At 43.5% G+C, this 25719-nt stretch overlaps 1 protein-coding gene across 1 annotated transcript; it reads right to left on the reverse strand.

Annotated features, from left to right (window-relative positions):
• Positions 1-1108: 1108 nt before the first annotated feature.
• Positions 1109-19158, reverse strand: LOC106600892 (adenylosuccinate lyase). Its single transcript, XM_014192650.2, has 11 exons — positions 18901-19158; positions 15725-15928; positions 13980-14024; positions 13715-13794; positions 12061-12279; positions 11811-11901; positions 11592-11661; positions 10983-11221; positions 4126-4215; positions 1627-1803; positions 1109-1354 (listed from the first exon to the last, which is right to left on the reverse strand). Exons 1-11 carry the CDS (start codon positions 19033-19035, stop codon positions 1268-1270), a joined length of 1437 nt encoding a protein of 478 aa, XP_014048125.1. The 5' UTR covers positions 19036-19158; the 3' UTR covers positions 1109-1267.
• Positions 19159-25719: the final 6561 nt, after the last annotated feature.

The following is a 25719-nucleotide window of genomic DNA, read 5'->3' on the forward strand; positions in this document are numbered from 1 at the left end:
AGCGTTTCAACCATTCCACACATTTTGGGTTAACAAACTATAGTTTTGGCAAGTCAGTTAAGACATCTACTTTGTGCATGACACAAGACATTTTTCCAACAATTGTTAGAGATTATTTCACATATAATTCACTGTAGCACAACTCCAGTGTGTCAGCAGTTTACATACACTAAGTTGACTGTGCATTTAAACAGCTTGGAAAATTCCAGAAAATGTCTTGGCTTTAAAAGCTTCTGATTGACTCAAATGATGTCAATTAGCCTATTGGAGGTGTACCTGTGGATGTATTTCAAGGCCTATCTTCAAACTCAGTGCCTCTTTGCTTGACATCATGGGAAAATCAAAAGAAATCAGCCAAGACCTCAGAAGAAAAAAAATTGTAGACCTCCACAAGTCTGGTTCATGCTTGGGAGCAATTTCCAAACACCTGAAGGTACCACATTCATCTGTACAAACAATAGTACGCAAGTATGAACACCATGGGACCACGCAGTCGTCATACCGCTCAGGAAGGAGACGCGTTCTGTCTCCTAGAGATGAACGTACTTTGTTGCAAAAAGTGCAAATCAATCCCAGAACAACATCAAAGGACCTTGCGAAGATGCTGGAGGAAACGGGTACAAAAGTATCTATTTCCACAGTATAACAAGTCCTATATCGACATAACCTGAAAGGCCGCTCAGCAAGCAAACCTGACTGTTACACCAGCTCTTGTCAGGAGGAATGGGCCAAAATTCACCCAACTTATTGTGGGAAGCTTGTGGAAGGCTACCCAAAACGTTAGACCCAAGTTAAACAATGTAAAGGCAATGCTACCAAATACTAATTGAGTGTATGCAAACTTCTGACCCACTGGCAATGTGATGAAAGAAATAAAAGCTGAAATAAAATCATTCTCTACTATTATTCTGACATTTCACATTCTTAAAATAAAGTGGTGATCCTAACTGACCTAAGACAGGGAATTTTTACTAGGATTAAATGTCAGGAATTGTGAAAAACTGAGTTTAATGTATTTGGCTAAGGTGTATGTAAACTTCCGACTTCAACTGTATGTATACGTTGTAACCCTGCTAGTTTCGCATGACATCATTACAAACTCACCGACTTTTGATTTCAGTCTTTTATTGTCTTACAATACAGCACGCAATTAGTCAGTCATGAGGTTTATTTTGGTGTGTAACAGTATGTGTTTTAGTGAAAAGGCCACTCCTGACCTGCAAAACAATATCAGAATTGGTAGTTTTACAGGTCAGTGTCCCCTGTTTTAGAGCTCCAGCTCGATCTTGACGTCAATCTCGGCCTTGTAAGGTTCCAGCAGAGGGCGTACCTCCTCAGAGAGAAACCTCGCCACCTGAGAGGGAGACAGAATGATGAGTTAGGGTGCGTCAACTATAAGTGCATAGAGAAAATCTGTATACTGTACTAAATACAAAAGAGCACACTGGTGATATTGATGGTCAGATTGAATGGATATTTTGCCACCATGAACTCTGTACCAAGACCCCCAGTGTGCTGGAGATTATTTTCTGTTTAACTAAAGGTATATTAAAATGATTTTACAATACTCTGAGGCCAAGTTGTGAAAAACAAAGATAACGGGTAGTGGGGTGTTCTGTATAGTACCTGTTGGGGGGCGCGGCCGATGAAGGTCTTGGGGTCCAGGATGTTGTCAAGATGGCCCAGGATAGGGGCGAAGTAGGGGTCAGCCTGGACCCTGGCCAACAGGTCATTGTCCCCCCCCTCCTGTTTCACCACGTTTGCAGCCTGCTGGGACAACACACGGATCTTCTCATGGCAGTCCTGGAGCAAGAACACAGGCACGAGAGAAACTGTTACTGTGTGATTACACAAAAATATTTTAAAAAACGCAACAATTTCAAAGGTTTTGACTGGGAATATAGATATGCATCTGCTGGTTACAGATACCTTTAAAAAAAGGTTGCCTCATGCAGCAGACATCTCCTTCGTATAGAGTTGATTAGGCTGTTGATTGTGGCCGTAGAACGTTGTTCCACTCCTCTTCAATGGCTGTACAAAGTTGCTGGATATTCGTGGGAACTGGAACACACTTAATGGGTGACATGTCTGGTGAGTATGCAGGCCATGGAAAAACGGACATTTTCAGCTTCCAGGAATTGTGTATAGATCCTTGCGACACGGGGCCATGTATTATCATGCTGAAACATGAGGTGATGGCGGCGGATGAATGGCACGACATTGGGACTCAGGATCTCATCACGGGATCTCTGTGCATTTAAATTCACATCGATAAAATGCAGATGTGTTCGATGTCCGGAGCTTATGCCTGCCCATACCATAACCACACTGCCACCATGGGGCACTCTGTTCACAACGTTGACATCAGCATCGTTGACATCCCCCACACGCCATCTGCCAGGTACAGTTGAAACCGGGACTCATCTGTAAATTGCGCACTTCTCCAGCGTGCCAGTGGCCATTGAAGGTGAGCATTTACCCACTGAAGTTGGTTACGACGCCGAACTGTTTGTACAGAAATGATTCGGTTGTGCAAATCCAGACGATCCTGCAGGTGAAGAAGCCAGATGTGGATGTCCTGGACTGGCGTGGTTACACGTGGTCTGCGGTTGAGTCCTGTTGGACTTCCTACCAAATTCTCTAAAACGACATTGGAGGTGGCTTATGGTAGAGAAATTAACATTTAGTTCTCTGGCAACAGCTCTGGTGGACATTCCTGCAGTCAGCATGCCAATTGTACGTACGCTCCCTGAAAACTTGAGAGATCTGTGGCATTGTGCTGTGTGACAAAACTACACATTTTAGAGTGGCCTTTTATTGTACTGCAGCACAAGGTGCAGCTGTGTATGGATCATGCTGTTTAATCAGCTTCACCTGTTAGGTGGATGATTATCTTGGCAAAGGAGAAATGCTCACTAAACAGGGATGTAAACTAATTTGTGCGCAAAAGTATAGAGAAATAACCGTATGGAACATTTCTGGGATATTTTACTTCAGCTCATGAAAGATGGGACCAACACTTGCTGGGTTTATATTTTTGTTCAATATACTGTATGCCCTCTGGACACTTGTTCCCCGTTTTCTAAACGTTTTGCGCATGTGCTACACAAAAAACATGTCACTAATATTTACACACTCAATACAAGACATATTGAATTAACTTCACACTGTATAATAGAATACTGCATAGAATTGCTGATATTTGCAAAGGCCTACCTGTGATTTGGCTGGAGGAAAATGCATGCATAATGATCTGCATGTCATTGTAGCAGTAAGGGGAAAACACTGCCTTAAACCTTCTTTACTCTTCAGTTCTCTCACAGACAGTTCAACTTAGGTGCCAAACAGAATTTAAGGAAAACCAGAAAGAGATTGACTTGTGGTATAGTTTACGCTCACATTAGGCCTGTATGAATCTTGCCTTTGAAGCAAATATCATAAGTAGCACACCCTTTTCCTTTCTGCTCGTGCCAATCAAATTTGTCTAGACCTACTGTCAAGTTACCAGGTTGTTAGCTAGCTAGTTAACAAACAATGTTGTTCAGTCATGTCATCAAACTAATAATTAGCAACCCGGGATTAGTTTAAAAAGGGACGGAACATTGTGACATAATCTGAAACGTGCGTGAAATCACGTCTGAAGAAAAGAGGGTAGCTCCAATAATATGGGTCATATTTTATTAACCTTTTAAGCTATAGACAAGCCATTTTCTTTCCTGTAAAGCTGCAAGCATGCCTGTCGCAAAACAGTGCTTCATTGTTCCTCTATGTCACTCAGAGGCTGCGTGACAGAAAACTTGCAACTGAAAAGCCTACTCAGACTGACAGGTGCTCTTGGTTATACCAGGCGATGAAAAAGACAACGTATCAACTTTGCTTGCTGCGCCGATATATAAAATGTACACGTAACAGAAGACTCATCAGGCTCTGCCTCCCCACTCACCATCACAGCTACATTTTATTCTAAACTGATAGAGGAATAGACGCACTGGACTCAAGTGAAGCTAGGAAAAAGAGTAACGGAAAGGTATACAATCCAGGACTAATTATGCAACATGGAGTCTGAGAAATATGTTCTGTTCTAATAAGTTATGTGGCATCATGCTGTACTAGAAGGGTGTGTACCTGTCTGTTGCCTCCAGCCTTCACCATAGCCATGATGATGTTCTCTGTAGCCATGAAGGGAAGCTCATGACGGATGTGTCTCTCTATCACCTGACAGAGAGAGCGAGAGAGAATGAGAGAAAGCGAGAGGGAAAGATGAAAATTATGATGAGAAAGGGATACATAACATTAGGAGTGTAACAGTTCACCAAACCCAGGGTTCGGTATGTATTGCGGTTTCGGGGTCATGGTTTAGTTTCGGTACAGCAGGAAAATTTAAAAAAGGCAACAGTTACTGTAGTTAATTTTAGTTTTGACAATATGTCAAACTAACCCAGGAACAGATCATGAAACAATGTAGGGCCCAATAAAAATGGTTTCATTTTTCCAGGTTTCTGATTTTCCCCCGTTTTCCACTGTCAAAATCACTTTAAAAGAAAAAAAAAACAACGCACCAGACATAGGTCTGGCAAAAACCAAATATTTCATTTTTGGGTGTAGATACCCTTTCATTTAGGTGCACTCCAGCAAGAGCCTTGCTTGGTTAACAGTGTTTCTGTAGCACACGTGATTGCAGAATTTGCTGAACAAATCACCACTGGATTGATGCAAATAATCATGAGATCATTCTGCCAGGTAAACAGTGACTTCGGAAAGTATTCAGACGCCGTGACTTTTTGCACATTTTGTTACGCAATAAGTTTTACAATAAGGCTGTAACCTTTTTTTTTTTTTTCCATCAATCAATCTACACAGAATACCCCATAATAACAAAGCAAAAAAAAAAAAATGTATGTAAACCTCCGACTTCAACTATGTGTGCTATATTCACTCACAGTGCTGACCAAACAGAGGCCCCCGTACCGAATGGTTCGGGTACGACTGCGTGTACCGTTACACCCCTACATAACATCAAATCACATTTTATTGGTCACATACACACGGTTAGCAGACGTTAATGTGAGTGTAGTGAAAAGCTTGTGCTTCTAGTTCCGACAGTGCAGCCAATATCTAACAATTCCCCAATAACTACCTAATACACACAATGTAAGTAAAGGCATGGAATAAGAATATATAAATATATGGATGAGCAATGAGAGCGGCATAGGCAAGATGCAATAGATGGTATAAAATACAGTATATACATATGAGATGAGTAATGCAATATATGTAAACATTATTAAAGTGACTAGTGATCAATTTATTAAAGTACCCAATGTCTGTACCGCTGGAGCGAGTAGTCGTGCTGTACTTCGCTCCGCGGGTAATATTACATTTCATTACAACGGAATGATTTGATTATAGTTGTCTTTGCTGTCTTTGTATCAAGGATAAAGGTGTAGCTTTGAGAAAATAACAAGGTTAGCTAGCCAGCTGTATTCGTTCGCAGCAAACGGCGTCAACACCACAACACCACAGCTAGCTAGCCAACTTTACCAACTAGCAGTACTGTAGAAACTAAATACATTACAACGGAACGTTTTGTTTAGTGTAATGTTAGCTAGCTACATAGTTGTCTTTGTATCAAAGATAAAGGTAACGCAGCCATTGCTAGCTAGCCAACTTTACCAGCTAGCAGTACTGTTTCATTTTTAGTCAATAAGATTTTTGCAACGTAAGCTTAACTTTCTGAACTTTCGAGATGTGCAGTCCACTTGTGTAGCTAGCAGGACTGACTTTGTGTTAGCTAGCCAACGTTTAATTACTTCTGCGTTATGAAAGGAACTAGACACGGACACGAATGATCCATTGGTAGTTTGTTGTAACCAAGTATTGGTGCTAACCGTGTGTTACTGGATGCTAGCATGCTAGTTAGCTACGGCGTCATAGGATACGGTGCACTGGGTGGGTTTCACGGAAGAATACTGTACCAAGTTATCTAGCTGAATAAACTAAGTTTAAGCCTATTCCTGGAAACATTGAACCACTGTAGTTTACATCAATTATAATTTCTAAAGTGAAAGTTGGAAAAGTTATATTTGAGTGTTTCAGTGAATGGTTAGTGAGGGAGGCCCTGCTCTCTCGCTTCCCCAGTTTAGTTAAATTTCATTCCAATCTCCTTTGCATTAGCGTAGCCTGTCAACTATGTGTCTGTCTATCCCTGTTCTCTCATCTCTGCACAGGCCACACACCACGTGGCCGCTGCCACTCTACCGTGGTGGTCCCAGCGCGCACGACCCACGTGGAGTTCCAGGTCTCCGGCAGCCTCTGGAACTGCCGGTCTGCGGCCAACAAGGCAGAGTTCATCTCAGCCTATGCTACCCTCCAGTCCCTCGACTTCTTTGCGCTGACGGAAACATGGATTACCACAGAAAACACTGCTACTCCTTCTGCTCTCTCCTCGTCTGACCACGTGTTCTCGCATACCCCGAGAGCATCTGGTCAGCGGGGTGGTGGCACTGGAATCCTCATCTCTCCCAAGTGGACATTCCCTCTTTCTCCCCTGACCCATCTGTCTGTCTATCTCCTCCTTTGAATTCCATGCTGTCACAGTCACTAGCCCATTCAAGCTTAACATCCTTATCATTTATCGCCCTCCAGGTTCCCTTGGAGAGTTCATCAATGAGCTTGACGCCTTGATAAGTTCCTTTCCTGAGGATGGCTCACCCCTCACAGTTCTGGGTGACCTTTGATTCATTTCTACCTTTGACTCATTTCTCACGTCTACCTTTGACTCATCTCTCTGCCTCCTTCTTTCCACTCCTCTCCTCTTTTGACCTCACCCTCTCACCATCCCCCCCTACTCACAAGGCAGGCAATACGCTTGACCTCATCTTTACTAGATGCTGTTCTTCTACTAATCTCACTGCAACTCCCCTCCAAGTCTCCGACCACTACCTTGTATCCTTTTCCCTCGCGCTCTCCTCCAACACTACTCACTCTGCCCCTACTCAGCTGGTATTGCACCGTCGCCCTCTCTCTCCTGCTACTCTCTCCTCTTCCATCCTATCATCTCTTCCCTCTGCTCAATCCTTCTCCAACCAATCTCCTGATTCTGCTTCCTCAACCCTCCTCTGCTCCCTTTCTGCATCCTTTGACTCTCTATGTCCCCTATCCTCCCGGCCGGCTCGGTCCTCCCCTCCTGCTCCGTGGCTTGACGACTCATTGCGAGCTCACAGAACAGGGCTCCGGGCAGCCGAGCGGAAATGGAGGAAAACTAGCCTCCTTGCGGACCCGGCATCTTTTCACTCCCTCATCTCTACATTTTCTTCCTCTGTTTCTGCTACTAAAGCCACTTTCTACCACTCTAAATTCCAAGCATCTGCCTCTAACCCTAGGAAGCTCTTTGCCACCTCCTCCTCCCCCCTGAATCCTCCTCCCCCCTGAATCCTCCTCCCCCCTGAATCCTCCTCCCCCCTGAATCCTCCTCCCTCTCTGCGGATGACTTCGTCAACCATTTTGAAAAGAAGGTTGACGACATCCGATCCTCGTTTGTTAAGTCAAACAACACCACTGGTCCTGCTCACATTGCCCTACCCTATGCTTTGACTTCTTTCTCCCCTCTCTCGCCAGATGAAATCTTGCGACTTGTGATAACCGGCCGCCCAACAACCTGCCCGCTTGACCCTATCCCCTCCTCTCTTCTCCAGACCATTTCCGGAGACCTTCTCCCCTACCTCACCTCCCTCATCAACTCATCCTTGACCGCTGGCTACGTCCCTTCCGTCTTCAAGAGAGCGAGAGTTGCACCCCTTCTCAAAAAACCTACACTCGATCCCTCCGATGTCAACAACTACAGACCAGCATCCTTTCTTTTCTCTCCAAAACTCGAGCGTGCCGTCCTTGGCCAGTTCTCTTGCTATCTCTCTCAGAATGACCTTCTTGATCCAAATCAGTCAGGTTTCAAGACTGGTCATTCAACTGAGACTGCTCTTCTCTGTGTCACAGAGGCTCTCCACACTGCTAAAGCTAACCCTCTCTCCTCTGCTCTCATCCTCCTAGACCTATCTGCTGCCTTTGATACTGTGAACCATCAGATCCTCCTCTCCACCCTCTCCGAGTTGGGCATCTCCGGCGTGGCTCACTCTTGGATTGCGTCCTACCTGACAGGTCGCTCCTACCAGGTGGCGTGGCGAGAATCCGTCTCCGCACCACGTGCTCTCACCACTGGTGTCCCCCAGGGCTCAGTTCTAGGCCCTCTCCTATTCTCGCTATACACCAAGTCACTTGGCTCTGTCATATCCTCACATGGTCTCTCCTATCATTGCTACGCAGACGACACACAATTAATCTTTCCTTTTCCCTCTTCTGATAACCAGGTGGCGAATCGCATCTCTGCATGTCTGGCAGACATATCAGTGTGGATGACGGATCACCACCTCAAGCTGAACCTCGGCAAGACGGAGCTGCTCTTCCTCCCGGGGAAGGACTGCCCGTTCCATGATCTCGCCATCACGGTTGACAACTCCATTGAGACCTCCTCCCAGAGTGCTAAGAGCCTTGGCGTGACCCTGGGGGACACCCTGTCGTTCTCCGCTAACATCAAGGCGGTGACCCGATCCTGTAGGTTCATGCTCTACAACATTCGCAGAGTACGACGCTGCCTTACACAGGAAGCAGCGCAGGTCCTAATCCAGGCACTTGTCATCTCCCGTCTGGATTACTGCAACTCGCTGCTGGCGGGGCTCCCTGCCTGTGCCATTAAACCCCTACAACTCATCCAGAACGCCGCAGCCCGTCTGGTGTTCACCCTTCCCAAGTTCTCTCACGTCACCCCGCTCCTCCGCACACTCCACTGGCTTCCAGTTGAAGCTCGCATCTGCTACAAGACCATGGTGCTTGCCTAAAAAGCTGTGAGGGGAACGGCACCTCCGTACCTTCAGGCTCTGATCAGTCCCTACACCCAAAGAAGGGCACTGCGTTCATCCACCTCTGGCCTGCTCGTCTCCCTACCTCTGCAGAAGCACAGTTCCCGCTCAGCCCAGTCAAAAACTGTTCGCTGCTCTGGCACCCCAATGGTGGAACAAGCTCCCTCACGACGCCAGGACAGCGGAGTCAATCCCCACCTTCCGGAGATACCTGAAACCCCACCTCTTTAACCTGTTGGGGCTAGGGGGCAATATTTTCACGGCCGGATGAAAAACGTTCCCAATTTAAACAGGTTACTACTCTGGCCCAGAAAATAGAATATGCATATTATTAGTAGATTTGGATAGAAAACACTGAAGTTTCTAAAACTGTTTGAATGGTGTTGGAGTATAACAGAACTCATATGGCAGGCAAAAAAACAGAGAAATTTAATCAGGAAGTGGGGGAAAATAGAAATGTAGTTTTTCTTTTGAATCCCTTGAAAAACTACAGTGACATAGGATTTACGTTGCACCTCCTAACTCTTCCATTGGCTGTCAACAATCTTTAGGAACTGGTTTCATCCGTCACCGGGCAGAAAATTATGGCTCAGTCAATCACTGGCCAGTCTGAGGACAGGTGTCTTATGACGCGCATGCACTTGACTTCGTTGTTTTTTATTTTTCTTCTGGGATGAATACCTATTGCCCGGGTGTAAAATTATCGCAATTTTACGCAAAAAAAAATTACCCTAAAGGATTGATTGTAAACATCGTTTAACGTGTTTCTACAAATGATAATGGAACTTTGAACATTTCGTCTATGGATTTGCGTCCACGCCACATGGCATTGTAAAGTGTTCTGGATGGGTCAACAAAACGGACGTATTTGGACATAAATGATGGACTTTGCAGAACAAATGAACATTTCTTGTGGAAGTGGGTGCCCATCCGAGTGCATTCCGCCGAAGATCAGCAAAGGTAAGAAAATATTTCGAACATACTTTCAGAGATTTGTCGACGTCGTGGTTGTAGGCTAACTGTATAGCTTAGCATTGAAGGCTAAGTTCTGTACTCAGAATATTGAACAATGTGCTTTTTCCGTAAAGTTATTTTGAAATCTGACAAAGTGGTTGCATAAAGGAGTAGATTATCTCTAATTCTTTAAATAATTGTTATAAATTATGTCAACGTTTATGAGTTCTTCTGTAAATGCATGTGCCTATTCACCGGAAGTTATGGGGAGAAAACATTTTCTGAACGTCACGCGCCAATGTAAAAATTGGGTTTTTGGATATAAATATAAACTCGATCGAACAAAAAATGCATCCATTGTCTAACATGATGTCCTAGGAGTGTCATCTGATGAAGATTGCCAACGGTTAGTGCTTAATTTTAGCTGTATATCTGGTTTTGTGATGGCTATCCGTGCTTGGAAAATTGCTTTTTTTTTGCTAATGTGCTATGCTAAAATAATCTAATGTTTTCCTTTCACCGTAAAGCCTTTTTGAAATCGGACAATGTGATTGGATTAACGAGTAGAGTATCTTTAAAATGCCGTATAATACTTGAATTTTAATTTTGAGATTATAATTTTTTGAATTTCGCGCCATGCTCTCACTGGTTGTTGTCCAACCAATCCCGTTAACGGGATTTTATCCTCTAGAGTTTAAGGAATACCTGGGATAGGATAAAGTAATCCTTCTAACCCCCCCCCCACCCACCAAAAAAAGATATGTACTATTGTAAAGTGGTTGTTCCACTGGATATCATAAGGTGAATGCACCAATTTGTAAGTCGCTCTGGATAAGAGCGTCTGCTAACTGACGTAAATGTCTGTATGTAGGCAGCAGCCTCTGATGGCTGTTTAACAGTCTGATGGCCTGCAAGACAGTGTGAGTTGAATGTTGTTCCTCTGTGTGCAGAGGTGCAGATGTGTGCATTACTCATGAAATGACAAGGTTTAAAAATGGTGGTGATAATACCTTATGAGGACAATGGAATAAAAAGCCTCTGGGTTTATTGTGTTTTTATCCTCAAGTTCTGTCTGGAGAAGCTACTTTAATTATCTAATAAACTCAATGAATCTACCTTGGGGTAGACCACCAGGCCTTCAGTGATGTTCTGCAGGGTGCTGAGGATGATGTCAGCGGTAAGGAAAGACTCGGGGAGAGAGATTCTCCTGTTGGCACTGTCATCTAGTGTTCTTTCCAGCCACTGGACAGAGGCGGTCTGGAGGGGGTCAGCAAGCAGCGCTATCAGGTGGCGGGCCAGACTACAGCAACGTTCACAACGCATTGGGTTCCTCTTGTAGGCCATGGCACTGGAGCCTGGTGGGGGAGAGGGGGAGAGACCGTCAGTGGGACCTAGACAAGTAACAATGGGTTGGCATTTAGGAAATAACTTAAACTAGCAGTTTACTCTGAGCCATCAGGATGTTTTACTGGTTGGTGCCTTAATCAAAGTGAAATCTAGGGCCGAAACTCAATTGTATATTATTGACTCCTCACATCCTTCCTCCACAGCTCCTTGTCAAAGCACATTGGAGCAGAAATCAGAGGGGAAGGATCTTCTGATTTTTTGCTCCAATCCGCTTTGACAAAGATGCAAGGAGAGAGGAATCGAGATTCACCCTAGTTTTGGGATAAGATTCTCCAATACCTGGGTAGGAAGTGGACCAATTTCCCTCTAATAACTCACCGATCTGCTCCTTTTCAAAAGGCTCCTCAATCTCTTTAAGGTTAGCCAGCAGGCGGATGTCAGTGCAGATCTGAGGAGGAGAGCATAATTTATTACCTGTGGGTCATTCCACTAGTGTTAAAGATCACCAGGCGGTATTGTTTCTCCATATATAGACTTGTGACTTAGGGCTGTAAGGATGACAAACTGATTTCCACTAAAGTAAAATCTAATCTCGACCTTGTGGATGGTGGCTCCCATGCTGGCCAGGTGAGAGAGGGAGTCGATGTCCACCTTACGACTGTACGTCTGTCCGGTCACCATGTAGGCCCTGGGAGGAAAAATTAACAGGATTGAAGAACATAAACCTAAAATAATTAAAAATAAATTGATATTTGAGGGATCTGTTTGTACTACGCTCAAATTACAAAACTTGTGGAAGATAGGAAACTCAAGAGACTGTTGACATAAAAGTATAAATTGAACTCACTTTTTGAAGCCTGCCATCTCTGTGACCATTCTGTCCAGATCCTCCACCTTATCATGGTCCCCCTGGAAGAGCTGCAGGAAGCTGGCCTGGGTGCCCGTAGTACCCTTCACCCCCCGGAAACGCAGATCTTCGCGGGCACGCTTAAGGTTCCGCATGTCCATGGCCAGGTCCTGGAGCCACAGACATGCTCTCTTACCCACTGTGGTCAACTGGGCCGGCCTGTTAGAGAGAGAGAGACAGAGAGAGAGGTGGAAGAGAAAAAAAAAATACAGAAAGGTGAGAGAAAAGTTAAAATAAAATGTGGAGAGAAAAAATAAAGATTCAAATAAAAAAATAAAACAGAAAGATGAAGACAGAAATAAGCCAGAGATTAAAGTGGACTCAGAAGCACTGAATATATCACTTTAATCCTAGAGGAATAAGAATATTTTGAAGATAAATACACAACGTAGAGGATGAGAGGAGAACTAAAAAGTAAATAGAGTACTAATGGTCAATAGGGAATTGACAATGGAAATAATTGGTCTTCAGTTCAACAGCTGTTCAGAATCTATGGAATGTCAGACTCAGAGCTACGTGTGCCACGTTTTCATTGATCTGTACATTGAGTCTGGAGCAGGATACTTGTTATTTGGCCATTGGCCCAGTTGTACTGCAAGGACTTCTGATTGGTCAACCCCAGGCTAGGGTGGGGGGTTATAAATGGCATCATGTCCCTTTGTTATGTGGAGAAAAGTTGAGGACAGGGGGAATGAACATCTACCTCCTGGCATAACAGCTATGATTTGTCCTTTTCAAATAAATACATTTTTCTCCCCCTGATTTGCTTTGGGGTTTGTGTTATTGAAGAATAACATCAACTGCTAACAGGAACATGAGTGTTCATAGTCAAATAGCATATACAGTTGAAGTCTACATACACCTTAGCCAAAAACATTTCAACTCAGTTCCTGAGTTGTCTTAGGATCCCCACTTTACTTTAAGAATGTGAAATGACAGAATAATACTAGAGAGAATTATTTATTTCAGCTTTCATTACATTCCCATTGGGTCAGAAGTTCTGAGATGTGTGCAAACCTGGTGGCCAACTACAAGAAACGTCTGACCTCTGATTGCCAACAAGGGTTTTGCCACCAAGTACCAAGTCATGTTTTGCAGAGGGGTCAAATACTTATTTTCCTCATTAAAATGCAAATCAATTTATAACATTTTTGACATGCGTTTTTCTGGATATTTTTGTTGTTATTCTGTCTCTCACTGTTCAAATAAACCAACCATTAAAATTATAGACTGATCCTTTCTTTATCAGTGGGCAAACGTACAAAATCAGCAGGGGATCAAATACTTTTTCCCCCCCACTGTATATGATTAAAGGCTATACGTGAGCAATAACTTGTTCAAAACTGATATTGTTTGTCATAGGGTAAAATCCCTATGGGGAAAATAAATGGGATGTAGGGATGAAATAAAGAGTGATAACAGAGAACGCTACCATTGCTGCACTGCTATCACACATTTTCCAACTCTAGAGACATAAACCTTGAAGAACATCACTGACACATCGTCGGCCCAAGTGAGCCCGACAGCCCAAATTTGAGGGTCACGCTCATGGACTAATATAGAAGTTCAAACCTCCTGAGGTGTTCATACTTACTGGTAATGTGTGAAACCCAGGGTGGGGAGACCAGCGTATTTTTCAGCAAAGTTTGATAGTCTGTCGATCACTCTGGCCAACTATAGAGACAGAATATTGTTTTTAGTTTACGGAAGTGATGAGGATATACAGGATCATACTTGGTTGACTTTCTCAGACATTTTCAACAAAGTTGCACATAACTTTACACTATACTATCAGTATCTAGTGCTGCCCTGGGGGTAGTAGTATTAATCCTTCCTGGTCTATAACAACTCTAATTTACCTTTGGCAGGAGAATGTCAAAACCGTCACGAAGCAGGATCAAATCCTGGGAGAAAAAACAGCAGGTATATCAGTCATCATGCATAAAAATCTCAGTTGTATATACACTGCTCAAAAAAATAAAGGGAACACTAAAATAACACATCCTAGATCTGAATGAAATAATCTTAAATACTTTTTTCTTTACATAGTTGAATGTGCTGACAACAAAATCACAAAAATAATCAATGGAAATCCAATTTATCAACCCATGGAGGTCTGGATTTGGAGTCACACTCAAAATTAAAGTGGAAAACCACACTACAGGCTGATCCAACTTTGATGTAATGTCCTTAAAACAAGTCAAAATGAGGCTCAGTAGTGTGTGTGTGGCCTCCACGTGCCTGTATGACCTCCCTACAATGCCTGGGCATGCTCCTGATGAGGTGGCAGATGATCTCCGGAGGGATCTCCTCCCAGACCTGGACTAAAGCATCCGCCAACTCTTGGACAGTCTGTGGTGCAACGTGGCGTTGGTGGATGGAGCGAGACATGATGTCCCAGATGTGCTCAATTGGATTCAGGTCTGGGGAACGGGAAGGCCAGTCCATAGCATCAATGCCTTCCTCTTGCAGGAACTGCTGACATACTCCAGCCACATGAGGTCTAGCATTGTCTTGCATTAGGAGGAACCCAGGGCCAACCGCACCAGCATATGGTCTCACAAGGGGTCTGAGGATCTCATCTCGGTACCTAATGGCAGTCAGGCTACCTCTGACGAGCACATGGAGGGCTGTGCGGTCCCCCAAAGAAATGCCACCCCACACCATGACTGACCCACCGCCAAACCGGTCATGCTGGAGGATGTTGCAGGCAGCAGAACGTTCTCCACGGCGTCTCCAGACTCTGTCACGTCTGTCACATGTGCTCAGTGTGAACCTGCTTTCATCTGTGAAGAGCACAGGGCGCCAGTGGCGATTTTGCCAATCTTGGTGTTCTCTGGCAAATGCCAAACGTCCTGCACTGTGTTGGGCTGTAAGCACAACCCCCACCTGTGGACGCCGGGCCCTCATACCACCCTCATGGAGCCTGTTTCTGACCGTTTGAGCAGACACATGCACATTTGTAGCCTGCTGGAGGTCATTTTGTAGGGATCTGGCAGTGCTCCTCCTTGCACAAAGGCGGAGGTAGTGGCCCTGCTGCTGGGTTGTTGCCCTCCTACGGCCTCCTCCACGTCTCCTGATGTACTGGCCCATCTCCTGGTAGCGCCTCCATGCTCTGGACATTACGCTGACAGACACAGCAAACCTTCTTGCCACAGCTCGCATTGATGTGCCATCCTGGATGAGCTGCACTACCTGAGCCACTTGTGTGGGTTGTAGACTCCGTCTCATGCTACCACTAGAGTGAAAGCACCACCAGCATTCAAAAGTGACCAAAACATCAGCCAGGAAGCATAGGAACTGAGAAGTGGTCTGTGGTCACCACCTGCAGAACCACTCCTTTATTGGGGGTGTCTTGCTAATTGCCTATAATTTCCACCTGTTGTCTATTCCATTTGCACAACAGCATGTGAAATTTATTGTCAATCAGTGTTGCTTCCTAAGTGGACAGTTTGATTTCACAGAAGTGAGATTGACTTGGAGTTACATTGTGTTGTTTAAGTGTTCCCTTTATTTTTTTGAGCAGTGTATATACCCATGAGAAACAAACATGACCATTAAGCACACTCATCCTAAAATAACGTGGCCCTCGGCATTCTCTTACCGTGTTGTCTCCCACGTAACAGGAAGTGGCGCCCAGGTGGATGATGGGAGCAGCGGTGGGGCAGCAGTGGGCAAAGGTGTGCACGTGGGCCATGACATCATGCCTCAGCTTGCTCTCCTCCACCGCCGCCATGGCAAAGTCAATATCCTCAGCGTGGCTTTCCATCTCGGTCACCTGGGCATCGGTGACGGGCAGGCCAAGAGCCTGGAGAAGGGAGGATAAGAGGAGGAGAGAGAGTTAGAAGGAGCAGACCAAGATCCTGGAGTTCTGGGGGGGGGGGGGGGCAGAGACAGTTAGAGATGGTACCACAGGGGTGTAGGGAAAGCACTGCAGCCTGTCATTGTAGCTGATACACTGGATGCATATCCCAGAGTAAGCACTAGCTACTTTATTAAGTGTTCCCTGGCTTTTATCAAGCCGAAACATTGCTGCAACATTGCAGCTTGTAGTAGTTGCACATTGTAGGCTCCTATGTAATAAAAAGTAAGCCAATTGGGTCAATGGGACGTGAGGTGGAACGGGTCAGAAAGTGGGTCAAGATTTTCCAACAGATAGCTAGATGTGTTGTTGTTTTGCTCCATATCTCACACAGTAATTAGGAAAACTATTCAAGCACAATCTTCATCACAGTAGGTCTATTTAAAACCATTGAAAAATAGAATGTGGTGTTTGAGTAGGAGATCAGGAGGTTGGCCCTGTGTTCATGAGAATAGCGAGTGACATTACTGGGCAGCGTCTCAACTCCCTCCCTACCCGTAAGTAACAATGTTTTTTACTTGGCTCTGGATAGGTAGGCTATAGGCAGTGCAGTTTCCACCATATTGTATACAACTTACATATCTAAAAAACATAGAAGGGTTACTTAGGGCCAAGGAGAAGGGAGTGAAGAGAGTAAATAGGCTAACTCTAAGGGGGTGTCCTATTACCCTGACATTTTGGCCTGGCTATTTTAGACAACCCCACCCCAACAGAAAGACACTGTAGCCCAACTTGCTACTTGACATCTGATGAAACAACGTTTTGTATGGGAACACTATGTACATTCCTTTTCATGAGGGCACAAGTTTAAAGTAGCAACTAGCTAGTGTGAGAAGAGAGATTTCCAACACCCCCATGGCCCTGTGCGTGCATGTGTGTCAGCTGAGCTGCTAAAAGGCTCCATAGGCAGAGATGACCAGTATTTAGGGAAAGGGGAATACCTAGTCAGTTGTCCAACTGAATGTATTCAACTGAAATGTGTCTTCCGCATGTCAATCAGAGGTGCGGGGGGCTGCCTTAAAATTGACATCCACATCTTCGGCGCCCGGGGAACAGTGCCTTGCTCAGGGGCAGAACGACAGATTTTTACCTTGTCAGCTCAGGGATTCAATACTTGCCCAATGCTCTAACCACTAGGCTACCTGCCTAATTTATTTTATATGTATTAAAAATACGTATTTTAATTACTTCAGAGTATTTTGAATTACACTGGGCTGAACTAAACTCCAATGTACTTTGTATTTTCAAAATGCAAAATACTTTACTATATCATTTTGTATAGTGGTTGCCATTGTGGCTCCCCTTTCACCCTACATTGGTATCAGAAGTCTGATACCACTATGGTGTGATAAAAGCATCTGCTAAATTAATTAAATATAAATGTACAATACCAGTCAAATAGTTGACACCTACTCATTCAAGGGTTTTTCTTTACTTTTACTATTTTCTACACTGTAGAATAATAGTGAATACATCAAAACTATGAAATAACACATACGGAATCATGTAGTAACCAAAAACACTTGACCAGGGCAGAAATTTGACAAACTGACTTGTTGGAAAGGTGGCATCCTATGAAGTTGAAAGTCCACGAACTCTACAGTATGGGCCATTCTACTGCCAATGTTTGTCTATGGAGATTGCATCCCTCTGTGCTCGATTTTAGACACCTGTCAGAAACGTGTGTGGCTGAAAAAGCGAATCCACTAATAGGAAGGAGTGTCCACATACTTTTGGCCATGTAGTGTTTATTTGCACACATATTTTGTCGTTTATTTTGACACATTGCCGTTTTTTGGCCATCCCTGCCCATATCCTTACCTTTGTGTAGTCCATTTCCCCTCCACTAACAGATCAGATCAGCTGATGCATTTGACAGAGGGTCTGATAGTAACGTTAATTACACACACACAGCCTCCCTGTAAATTAGAAGGGTTGTGGAAGTCATTTTTGTCTTTAAGCTAATAAAAAAAAAAATGGCGCACAATTGGCCTAGCGTCCTGTATTTAACTGACTTGCCTAGTAAAAAAAAAAAAAAGTTAAATAAAAAAAATTGCCTTGTGTTTTTCTCTTAAAGGTCTTCGCTGTGCAACACTTATTTAGGTTTCAAAGTCAGCACTTTCGTGTGGACTAGTTAGACATATATATCCAGTTTCCAAATAGTTTAGCCCAACAGCAGTGGAATATTGGAATTTGCAGTGTGGTCACGAGGCTGAAAAATATATGGAACCCAGACATTAAGTTAGAGAGGCTAGATTAATTCAAGGGGATAACGTTACATCTGAAGGACAACTACAGGGTTGATTGACTAGTGCAGTGTTTCCCAATCCTGGTCCTCGAGTACCCCAACAGTACACAGTATTGTTGTAGCCCTTGACAAACACACCTCATTCAACTCATTGACGGTTTGATGATTAGTTGAATCACGTGTGCTTGTCCAGGGTTACAAGAAAAATGTGGACTGTTGGGGGTACTCGAGGACCAGGATTGGGAAACACTGGACTAGTGTAACTTATTTACCAACCTGCCCAGTCATTTTCCTGACATATTCATCAACAGTACCCAGTTGTTGGCCTAACTACATGCATTGTTACAGCCCTAAATCCACAACCATGCAATGACTATCACAAGACAGTGCATCCTACTAGCTAAGCTAGCTTGTTTAGCTGCTGCCTACTATGGCTCGCATCTTCTCTCTTGGAAGACAAACATATTATGAACCAGTTCATTTACTGTAAAGTCCTCATATTTAGAGCAGGGAACTTGAGAAGTCTCTCAAGGTCGCAACTTTTACAATAGACTTGCAAAATATATTTGGAAAACTATAGCTAGCTAACGTTAGCTACTGAAATACAGACGAGGGCATGCATACATTTTCATCCATGGTGGCTAGCTAAATTAATAAAAATACCTCACACCTTTTCCGCTTTGGCCAGGTAGATCCACAGTTTTCTCCATGTTGTGAATTTCTTCCTGTCACTGAAGTTGTAGGACATTTCCTTGCTGGCATAGCGAGACACCAGCGGCGAACGATACTTACTAAATTCGTCCATAACTAAAACGCGCTTATCACCAGCATGCGTCCAGTGCTACCAACACATTTTCAGGGGAAATTGCTAGAGGCAGGTCGCTATGTTGCTAAAAGTAGCTAAATGACGTTGTGATGTCATTGTGTGATGACGTAATTACGTAATAACGTTAAACTGTGTCATTACGTAGAATACACAACAACGTTTGTCAAATTGACTTGCCATCTCGGCAAAAAAAAATGATTTCACATTTGTTAGTTTAGATTTGTTTGTTCATTATCATATATTTTTATTTGTAAACGTAATATAAACACAACACATTTTATATGATCACATTTTTATTTTTAAACACAACACATTGCATTATTGAACAATTAAATTGTATTTATTTTCTTTTTAACTACTAAACCTTCACATTCTGAACAATTATAGTTTTAAGCAGTGTATTGCTTAGTTAACATGCTACCTAACTGCTCAACAATTATAGGTACAGGCTAATAACAAGGTATATATGCTATCTTATTGAACAAGCAACTTAACTTAAATAATGATGTATTCGCTAGGCATCTCTCTCCAGCTCACTCCAGGTTGTTGTGCTGCTTGGCTAGCTAGCTGCTCAATGGTTTCCTCCAGATATTGCTACTGTTTTCGCACACACTGCAGTACACACTGCCACCATCAGCTGTGTGTCTCCGCCAGTTCCAGAAAGTCCACTCCTTGCATACGTACTGTAAATATGATGAATCATAGATTGGCAAGGAAATCCTCTTAATCTTCACTGTCAAACTGCATTGTCACGGAGCTGGAACCAGCAGTAGAGGATGGAGTGTCCTTAAAGCTGTATGCTGCTGTGGTGCCAAACTGCTGCAGAACTTCAATTGGTAGTTTATGCTGGTAACAGGTATCACCAGCCAGCTTCAGTCCATACCACACCAGGAGTATGGAGTTGAGAGTGTGCAATGACATTCTATTTCTTAACTTTGACTTGACCACACTCATTTGGCTGAACAGCCGTTCAACCTCTGCATTTGAGTGTGGCAAGGAGAGGGCAGCGAGTGCAGCTTTCCACAGTATTTCAAATGGATTTGACCCGGAAGAGTCCATGTAGTTATTGACTTCACTCCAAAACTCGACTGTATTTTCAGTTGAGTCCCACCTAAACAGATGGAATTTCTCTATTGGGAAACAATTTTATCAATTGTTTGGGGCTGGTATCCCAGTAGCTCAGCTACTTTAGTAATTTCAGTGGTGCCTTTATTGTGCTTTAGCGTTTCCTTAACACTGAACAAGGCCATGTTTCGCAAGGCTTCAAGGTTGTCTGGGAGCCTTGCTTGCAGCTCCTTGCTTAAAGCAACAATGTAGTTGATGCACTGTCTCCGAATTACCGTTTTGTCCTCTGGCGCAAGACTGAGTTGGTACACCGTGCTCTCGAAAAGGTACCGAAGGTATGGTGATGGACTGAGATGTCCATCAATGGCATCCTTCAGGACATCCATTTTTGCCATAGTGTTGACTACTCTGCTGCAAATTGATGTTAAGAGGTGTACCAGATTGTCCAAAAGCTTGACAGGATCTGTTTGCTCTCGCTCAAATGACTTCACTGCAACTTGTACGTCGGACAGGATTGATTTCAAGAATGTCAGGTTGACATAGTTGGTCTTGTTCATGTACATGGTGTGGAGCACATCCGCCATGTAGCAACGCTCACTGGCCTTGGTCAACTCAAAGTGGAGTTTCAGTTCTTCCCACTGGCTCAATATACGAGTTACCGCAGGCTCAATTGATAGCCAACGTGTGGCACACACTTTGGTGATCTGCAGGGGTTTCTGGACACAATTAACGGTGGCATACACTGCTTTGTACGCCTCACGCCATTTTGGGGAAATCGAAAACCAGTTTAAGATTAAGTATTCAACACTCCTAGTGATGGTTTCTTTGGATGCTGCACAGACAGCCAATTGTAAAGACTGGCACACACAGCGGATGAGTACCAAATTGGGCAATGCACATTCTTCCTTTAAAATCATGTGCACCCCGTTGTGCACCCCAGTCATCACGGACGCGTTATCAGTGCCAATACCCTGAAGATTCTCTTTTTTAAGGTTACACTTCTCAAGAAACTCAACTACCGGCTTTTGCTATTGATCTGGCATCGCCCCCCTCCAATTCAACGAGTCAGAGAAATGTGGACACAACGGTTCTTTTTTTAGCACTGAAATACCGAATCACCACACCCAGGTATTTCGAGACTAGCGTCCCACCCGCGGCACACACTGCCAACAGCCAGTGAAGTAGCAGGGTGGCAAACAACAAAAATCTCATAATTCTAATTTCTCAAACATACAACTATTATATCCCATTTTAAAGATAATCTTCTCGTTAATCCAACCACATTGTCCGATTTCAAAAAGGCTTTACGGTGAAAGCATAACATTAGATTATGTTAGGACAGCGCCTAAACAAGAAAAACCACACAGCCATTTTCCAAGCAAGGAGAGGCGTCACAAAAACCAGAAATACAGCTAAAATTAATCACTAACCTTTGATGATCTTCATCAGATGCAACTCCCAGGACTCAATGTTACACAATACATGTATGTTTTGTTCGATAAAGTTCATATTTATATCCATAAACCCCATTTTACATTGGCGCGTGATGTTCAGAAATGTTTTGCCTCCCAAAACTTCCGGTGAATGAGCACATCAATTTACAAAAATACTCATCATAAACGTTGATAAAATTTACAACAGTTATTGAAAGAATTATAGATACACTTTTCCTTAATTCTTACATCTAGACGTTCCGCTAGCGGAACACCTGCTCCAATATCCAATGATGGGCGTGGCGCGAAATACAAAGTCCTCGAAAATCCGAAAACTTCAATTTTTCAAACATATGACTATTTTACACCATTTTAAAGACAAGACTCTCCTTTATCTAACCACACTGTCCGATTTCAAAAAGGCTTTACAGCGAAAACAAAACATTAGATTATGTCAGCAGAGTACCCAGCCAGAAATAATCAGACACCCATTTTTCAAGCTAGCATATAATGTCACATAAACCCAAACCACAGCTAAATGCAGCACTAACCTTTGATGATCTTCATCAGATGACACTCCTAGGACATTATGTTATACAATACATGCATGTTTTGTTCAATCAAGTTCATATTTATATAAAAAAACAGCTTTTTACATTAGCATGTGACGTTCAGAACTAGCATACCCACCGAAACTTCCGGTGAATTTACTAAATTACTCACGATAAACGTTCACAAAAAACATAATAATTATTTTAAGGATTATAGATACAGAACTCCTTTATGCAATCGCTATGTCCGATTTTAAAATAGCTTTCGGTGAAAGCACATTTTGCAATATTCTGAGTAGATAGCTCGCCATCACAGGCTAGCTATTTTGACACCCACCAAGTTTGGCCCTCACCAAACTCAGATTTACTATAAGAAAAATTGGATTACCTTTGCTGTTCTTCGTCAGAATGCACTCCCAGGACTTCTAGTTCAATAACAAATGTTGGTTTGGTTCCAAATAATCCATAGTTATATCCAAATAGCGGCGTTTTGTTGTGCGTTCAAGACACTATGCGAAGGGTGACGAAGGGTGACGCGCCTGGCGCGTTTCGTGACAAAAAAATTCTAAATATTCCATTACTGTACTTCGAAGCATGTCAAACGCTGTTTAAAATCAATTTTTTTTGCGATTTTTCTCGTAAAAAAGCGATAATATTCCGACCGGGAGTCATTGTTTTCGTTAAAAGACTGAAAATTAAAACATGGAGTCTTCTCGTGTACGCGCCCTCAGTCTCATTGTTCTCTGATCGACCACTATCCAAATGCGCTACTGTTTTTCAGCCATGGCCTGCAAAGTCATCATTCAACATTCTGCCGCCTTCTGAGAGCCTATGGGAGCCGTAGGAAGTGTCACGTTACAGCAGAGATCCTCAGTTTTCAATAAAGAGAGTGTAGAAGGCCAAGAAATGGTCAGAGAGGGCACTTCCTGTAAGGAATCTTCTCAGGTTTTGGCCTGCCAAATGAATTCTGTTATACTCACAGACACCATTTAAACAGTTTTAGAAACTTTGGAGTGTTTTCTATCCAAAGCTAATAATTATATGCATATTCTAGTTTCTGGGCAGGAGTAATAATCAGATTAAATCAGGTACGTTTTTTATCCGGCCGTGAAAATACTGCCCCCTATCCATAACAAGTTAATGCAACTGCTGTGTCCGATTTCAAAATAGCTTTACGGCGAAAGCACATTGTTCAATATTCTGAGTACAGAGCTCAGCCATCAAAGCAAGCTATACAGTTACCCGCCAAGTTCTGGAGTCAACTAAACTCAGAAATAGTATTATAAATCTTCACTTACCTTTGCTGATCTTCGTCGGAATGCACTCCCAGGACTCCCACTTCCACAAGAAATGTTCTCGTTTTGTTCGATAAACTCTATATTTATGTCCGAATACCTCCGTTTTGTTCGCTTGTTCAGATCACTAATCTAAAGGCATAATGCGCGAGCGCAAAACCCGAGATGAAAAGTCAAATAGTTCTATTACCATTCGTAGAAACATGTCAAACGATGTTTACAATCAATCCTTAGGGTCTTTTTAACATAAATCTTCGATAATATTCCAAGCGGACAATAGTGTATTCATTACAGAGGAAAAAGAAGGAGCGGCGCGCCTGCGTAAATGCGCCTGCGTAAATGCGCCTGCGTAAATGCGCCTGCGTAAATGCGCCTGCGTAAATGCGCCTGCGTAAATGCGCCTGCGTAAATGCGCAGTAAACAACTCACTGGTCCCAGGCTTGAGACAGCTCTTATTCTCTCCCCAGTAACAGTAGAAGCATGAAACAAGGTTCTAAAGACTGTTGACATCTAGTGGAAGCCTTAGGAAGTGCAAAATGACCACACAGACACTGTAGTTTGGAAAGGCAATCAGTTGAAAAACTGTAACCTGTTTAAATTGGGTACGTTTTTTATCCGGCCGTGAAAATACTGCCCCCTAGCCCAGACAGGTTTTAACACATACCACTACTTTCCCCAACGGTACACATTCCTTTCTGTCATGCCCTTCTGCACACTTCTCACACCTAGGAACGGCCCTCCTACACATTGCTGCCATATGCCCATAAGCCATCATTTATATGGGGCGGCAGAGTGTTGGACTAGTAACCGAAAGGTTGCAAGTTCAAATCCCCAAGCTGACAAGGTACAAATCTGTTGTTCTGCCCCTGAACTGGCAGTTAACCCACTGTTCCTAGGCTGTCATTGAAAATAAGAATTTGTTATTAACTGACTTGCCTAGTTAAATAAAGGTTTAAAAATATATATATATCCTAACATCACTTTGTCAGGCAAAGACTAAAACATCAAAACTCAAAAGGACAGACAACAGCTCTTCTGTTTTGCCACCCGGTCTGCGTCGCACCAAACGAGCATCACAAACACCGGGACTCTTCCCCTTCAGTTGGTCAACTTTCACATTTACCGCTACCCCAGTAATCACTCCTCTCAACGGCGCCCTCTCCTTAAGAGCAAAACAATTCATGTCTCTTGTCCCCATTTGTTTAACGCAGAGCGCCTGCACCCTCTGACCAGCAGAAACACAAACAATTATCACAAGACCACAGCACCCAATGCTGTTTTCACCCACCCTGAAACTACAAATGGATCAGCCAAAAGGAAAGGGTCCAATTTTTCCAAAAACTTCACTCCTACTGTCACTGACTCATCTTTATCCTAACCCTTGGTGCAAGCCTCGGGCTCCGATGACTTATACAGACCTTCCACCTCCAATACTTCGCCCTCATTCACTTCCATTTCTCCTCCTGTCTTCCATCCAGCATACAGCTCACGCTGCTTACACTTTCTACCATTCTTCTTTAAATCATCTCCATTTATTTTTGCCGTTTTTAACCAACTCAAGCTCACCCTCATCCTCTCTCTCTCTCTCTCTTCGACATCCTCTGCCTCTCTTTTTCCCTCCATTCGTCCTCCATATTCCAAGTATATGTCTGCTTATGAAAATACTGCACTTCTCCTGGCGTACATGTTGTTCTTGCCCTCTTAAGGGACGCCATTTAAGCGGCTGTCACAATCTCCGTACAATCAGCACAAACCCCTCGGGATGTAACGTTCAACAGTGCATCCCACTTGTAAAGCAGCTGCTTCGTCTTGATGTTCTTCTTTATCAGTAGCTATTGAGTAGCTTTTCCATTTCAAACAAGGGCTCTCTTCCAACCACCAGCCATAGACACTTCCACCCTCGACCTTTCCACTCGTTCCATGATCTCAGCTGCATCAAAGATTCTTCTTCTTCTTCTATGGTATCGCCAATACTTCTATGGTATTGGCGATTGCAAAATTGAATGTGCATCCCAGTACTGAGTTAGGTAGAAGGATTTAGAAATGTGGAGCTAATGTTGTAAACTATTTTTAACACACAGGGTATCTTTTGCCTGGCAGCAAACATTTATTACAGGCTGCGGTGCATCCACTACCATATCTTCACTAGCATCACTTGTTTTCTCAATTCTTTTAATCGCCTCCGCATAGGACATTCGATTGGTCGCCATAACTTTTGCCACCTCAATCTCCTTCACCCTTACAGAGAACTCCAGGAACTCAGGATCATGATCCCACCACAACTGAAACGGTCGTCCTTCTACACACCGTTCTTCAGTA

Source organism: Salmo salar, chromosome ssa03 (genome assembly GCF_905237065.1).
Source record: "Salmo salar chromosome ssa03, Ssal_v3.1, whole genome shotgun sequence".
Lineage (NCBI taxonomy): Eukaryota > Metazoa > Chordata > Actinopteri > Salmoniformes > Salmonidae > Salmo > Salmo salar.

Bases quoted from the DNA above. Each gene is read 5' to 3' on its own strand.
- LOC106600892 (XM_014192650.2), bottom strand. From the start codon at position 19,035: ATGGACGAATTTAGTAAGTATCGTTCGCCGCTGGTGTCTCGCTATGCC. The intron at 12,280-13,714 runs GTAAGTATGAAC...TCTCTCTAACAG, and splicing joins CTGGGTTTCACACATTACCA to GCCGGCCCAGTTGACCACAG. The intron at 4,216-10,982 runs GTAGATTCATTG...TCTCTCTGTCAG, and splicing joins GCCTGGTGGTCTACCCCAAG to GTGATAGAGAGACACATCCG.